This window comes from Lolium perenne, chromosome 7 (genome assembly GCF_019359855.2).
Source record: "Lolium perenne isolate Kyuss_39 chromosome 7, Kyuss_2.0, whole genome shotgun sequence".
NCBI classification, from domain to species: Eukaryota; Viridiplantae; Streptophyta; class Magnoliopsida; order Poales; family Poaceae; genus Lolium; species Lolium perenne.
The window spans coordinates 214803050-214808140 of NC_067250.2; the positions used below are offsets into that span (position 1 = coordinate 214803050).

At 39.6% G+C, this 5091-nt stretch overlaps 1 protein-coding gene across 1 annotated transcript; it reads left to right on the forward strand.

The window, feature by feature from the left end:
* The first annotated feature begins 2003 nt into the window (after positions 1-2003).
* Positions 2004-4714, forward strand: LOC127315574 (uncharacterized). Its single transcript, XM_071824198.1, has 5 exons — positions 2004-2028; positions 2532-2756; positions 2826-2881; positions 4369-4537; positions 4608-4714. Exons 1-5 carry the CDS (start codon positions 2004-2006, stop codon positions 4712-4714), a joined length of 582 nt encoding a protein of 193 aa, XP_071680299.1.
* The last annotated feature ends 377 nt before the right edge of the window (positions 4715-5091 follow it).

Genomic DNA, 5091 nt, shown 5'->3' on the forward strand with positions numbered 1-5091 from the left:
TATGGTTATTGAGTGATACTATACAATGCTGGCCTGATGCGAGTTCTTCTAAGGGAAGTCGAAAATGAACAAAAGTTGTCGTAACTTTCGTCACCAGGCATGTGTGATCATGATTTTCTAGATGAAACAAAAAACAGGTACTATTCATCAATTTAATGCGCTTTGTTCTAACATATACAACGCAAGCAGCGGTTACCGCGGTTCAAGTCCAGAGGAAAAAAGCTCACGTATACATGTGCACTGGACAAATCCTTCTTCTTCTCATTGATTACTGATCCATTCAAAGGAAAATCTTGGACGGTAGCTCGTGGATCACCGCGCTGCTTCACCACGGTCACAAGCGGATACGCGATGGTTCGCAAACCTCAGCAGCAGAACAGCATAACAACACGATGGGCGAAATAACTCGGCCACCGCGATGCAGCTAAATAAATCCGACTCAATCACATGTCTAATTTTGTCCGACACAAAAATATTAGGTGCTATATTTTCTATAATTACTATTTGCAAAATTTATTTAGCCAAATATTTTTTTGACTTGTGTTATTATTTACGCACAGATTTTTGCACGTTAATACAACTGTAGATTGGAATAAGCTCTGACTACTCACCTGTCGCGGACTCGACATCGCGCACTCGCCACGCTCGGGGGCTCGTCCGTCGAGGATCCATCATATCGACTGCGTCCTCTTCATCGGCTACTTTCGGCCAGGCTCCAGGCGACTACATCCACTGTACGCCGCACGATTTGCTTTCACATCGGCTCCGCCGCGGCCGATAAAAAAACTAAGTGTTTATCTTTCAGAGTTAGTTATTATTTATTTTCACCGCACCCGACACTCGGGGGCTGCGCCAAATAATTTTATTCAAAGAAAGGTGGTGACAAAATAGAGATGGATCAATCTTCAATTCCACAGACTCGTCATTTATTTCAATCGAATACTTGATGAAAAAATTGCTTAAACTAAGTCACCGAAAGAATTCTTCAAAGAAGATGACAAAATAGAGATGGATAAATCTTAGAGTCTACAAACTCGTCATTTATTCTCAGAAAGAGCGCCGGCGGCGTACTCGACGAAAATATAGAAGAACCCAAAAAATGGGCCGTTCCATCAGTCGAACAAAGGCACTCGACAATATATTCTCAGAGCGCATTCACCGCGGTAAAAACTCTGAATACCGTGACTTATAAAAGGGTCACAAAGGTAAGACCCCGGGATCCGTCATGTGTGGCATGGTATCGCATCCGAATGCGCTCTCACACTTTATCCACAACAAAAGATGTGAAGAAAATCCCAGCTGACGCGTTGGGTACCCGATAATTTAGCTGGAATTCAGTTTTCGATAAGTCCTAAAGCGGCACGTCCTGAATTACGCCACTATCCTAGGTTCGAGTCCGGGGACTCGAACTTGAAGTAGGTTTATACGGATTTGCCACAAGAGCAGTTAACGGGCACCTGATCCGTCAGATGAACCAACCTCATGTACCAATATCCCCGTACAATATAGATGTCGAATAAAAATAGCAATGGCCTGGAAGTCGAAAAATCAAGAAGAAAAGTCCGGGTTCGGAAATTCAACCCGATTCTGCGATCCAATATCTTCATGGTAAATAAATCAAGGTTTGTCGACTCCACTCGACTCTGCGACTCAAGTGGAGCCTACTCCCATCCGGAGCAAATGGATTTCATCAAGTCCTGCAGGAGTCGATAAAAAGGGGGTTGTGCCTAGGAATATAGTCAAGTTCTTCATCGAGTAGTACAACTTGAGTCTATGATTAGGAGCAAACACTGCCCATAGACTCGGGGACTACTCACACTAGTTGAGTGCCCGTGCGTTGCTACGGCTCCCTTAAATTTATTTCTTGACGCACATGTGAAAGTAATACACATGAATATTCACATTGATAGAAAGAGACAGCCACATATTATTCTGAAAATAATAATTATTAATTATTGTACTTTGCTGTTTTAATAGATTCAATTTAAAATGTTTTTCGGGAAATGAAGCCCTCTAGGGGATTTTGGGGTACACGGGGGATCCCCAGTTTTCAGATCTGATATCCAGAAAATCCCAAATATGAATGGAAAATCTAAATGTACAGAGATGCATACACATATTAGCTCTCTTCCTACTATATGTTGTGTAAGGGAAGTTAGTTTGAGCAAGCAAGCATAATATCAAACTCATCCATATACTTAGTCATGAACCATCTTTCTATTATTAAAGAGGGACCGAAGTCATTTGCTTCTGCAATTAAATGTTTCCAAGTTACTATATGACTAAGTGATGAAAATTTTATATTAAGCAATTGCTGTCACAAGTACTTTCTGAAACTGAGAAAAGGACAATCTATCAAAGATATACAGATTATGATTTCTATTCAAAAATCATAATCTGTATATCAAAGATATACACCATTTAAGGAACTTTTAGAGTGAATTACACTTCACCATGTATTTGTAAGGATTGACATGTTGCATTAGATTTTTAATTTTTTAGTATCCAATATTCCATTTTGTGTTGGACAGTGTCAGCAGAGCCGGTGCAAAAGCGTGGACCTGGACGTCCACGCAAATATCCCAAAGTGCTGGCCTCTGGACACCCACAGGAACATCCCGTAGCTGAAGAAGTGCTGCTGCATCCCGTAGCTGGAGAAGAGCTGCAGAAGCCCAAAGCTGAAGCAGTGCTGAAGAGGCCGCGTGGACGTCCGCCAAAGGTGCGCGACGCCGAAGCTAGTGTAGTACAGATGTCAGGTATGGGTTTCATGTTTAAACATCACCTGCAATATAAAGGAAGACTGCTTCTTACTCATTTTTTTATAGCCAGCACTGCTATGGTAGTTTCACCTCTGGGACAACACAAAGTAAAGGAGACCGAGGTAATTATCAATACTACGCATCATCTCATCGTTTGTTGTTTTAATAACTAGCACAGTGGCCCGCGCATATTGCGCAGTTGAGTCTTTCTCATGTTTTGAGTTATATAAGGCGGGTATGCAATTTTTTATTGATGTTTCTTTTTAATTTCCCATATTTATCACATCTTCTTTTGTTTTTGATGCATATGTAAATACGGATTCCACAAACTACCCTTTAATTGTGCTCCGTCAAAGCAGGTTTAAGTATGCCCATTAATTTCACAAATAAAGGTCTCGTTTATGTGAAACAAAATTATGGTAATGTATTTAAATTCAGAATAAATTTCAAATGGCACATTAATCATATATAATTGGGCAAATACCTTGTCATTTTTAAATCTGGGAACATGTTGGTGTCGTATAGTCTAGGACAGAGAAAGTTGTAGTTTCTATGTTTCCAATGTATTTAAGTACATGTAGCATGATAACCCGCTCTTCCATTTCCCATTATTTCGTAATATTTTGTACATAGGCAAAACAAACCTTGCAATTTAAGGTTATGTCAGTAGTTGTCTTCTCTTTACTTGCATGGCCGTTGTTGACAGCAAAACAATAATCTCCCATAAGCTAATGATTTGAAGATCGGATGAACATTGCTGATGTGATTATTTTTGTATCAAGATGCAAGGCACCATCTATCAAATCATCATGTGCGGAGAGACAGACTCATGTAAATATCTTGACCACAGAAGCCTGTCCCTTGGAACATTAGGATATAAATAATGTGTTAGTTTTCCCCACTTCGCATAAACCTTAAAGTACCGTTATACATGATTAGAGAGTGTACCAATAAATATATGGTCATGAGGATCCAAACGAAGATATCAGCAATTTATTGCTCTAGAACAGCAGAGTTAGCATCTCTAAAGCAAGTACTCACCTATCCGATAGAGTAATTCTTATTACATTGTCCTGTAAAAGGGAATGAACGCCAAGATTTATAATTAAGTATAAAACATATCAGTGGTATCCCAGTGATTTGTAGTGCAGACATCGGGATAAAGATGAGAATTAATGTGAATTGAGATAGTTCAGAATATAGTGAAATCTGCTTTGTATCATATCCTAGTGGGTAATCTGAGAGCCCTGTAAAAAAATACAGAGATTCCTTCTTTCAACGTAACAAAAATCCATGCTGCCCATGGATTGGAGTTCTCTTTTTGACTGGACAATACAAAGAAACGTTGGAGTTCTCTTTTTGACTGGACAATACAAAGAAACGATATGGTAGGTAGGACTATCCTTTCATTTGTTTGGTGCAATACCCATTCAAAAAAGTATAAATAATATGCAGAACATGCGTACCTGATTTCAGAGGATTTCCCAAGCTTCTTCTAACATTCATACTCGCATGCTCATGCATATAATAGATATAATAGATGGCGTTATTTTGTTGCACCATTTTTTGTTTATTAATTTAGTTTGTGCTGGCCTCTGGACACCCACAGGAACATCCCGTAGCTGAAGAAGTGCTGCTGCATCCCGTAGCTGGAGAAGAGCTGCAGAAGCGTCCACGTGGACGTCCGCCGAAGCCCAAAGCTGAAGCAGTGCTGAAGAGGCCGCGTGGACGTCCGCCAAAGGTGCGCGACGCCGAAGCTAGTGTAGTACAGATGTCAGGTATGGGTTTCATGTTTAAACATCACCTGCAATATAAAGGAAGACAGCTTCTTACTCATTTTTTTTATAGCCAGCACTGCTATGGTAGTTTCACCTCTGGGACAACACAAAGTAAAGGAGACCGAGGTAATTATCAATACTACGCATCAGCTCATCGTTTGTTGTTTTAATAACTAGCACAGTGGCCCGCGCATATTGCGCAGTTGAGTCTTTCTCATGTTTTGAGTTATATAAGGCGGGTATGCAATTTTTTATTGATGTTTCTTTTTAATTTCCCATATTTATCACATCTTCTTTTGTTTTTGATGCATATGTAAATACGGATTCCACAAACTACCCTTTAATTGTGCTCCGTCAAAGCAGGTTTAAGTATGCCCATTAATTTCACAAATAAAGGTCTCGTTTATGTGAAACAAAATTATGGTAATGTATTTAAATTCAGAATAAATTTCAAATGGCACATTAATCATATATAATTGGGCAAATACCTTGTCATTTTTAAATCTGGGAACATGTTGGTGTCGTATAGTCTAGGACAGAGAAAGTTGTAGTTT

Coding starts and splice junctions, on each gene's coding strand:
- LOC127315574 (XM_071824198.1), top strand. CDS start 2,004: ATGAAGCCCTCTAGGGGATTTTGGG. Junction 2,757..2,825: donor TAGTGTAGTACAGATGTCAG/GTATGGGTTTCA, acceptor ATTTTTTTATAG/CCAGCACTGCTATGGTAGTT. Junction 4,538..4,607: donor TAGTGTAGTACAGATGTCAG/GTATGGGTTTCA, acceptor TTTTTTTTATAG/CCAGCACTGCTATGGTAGTT.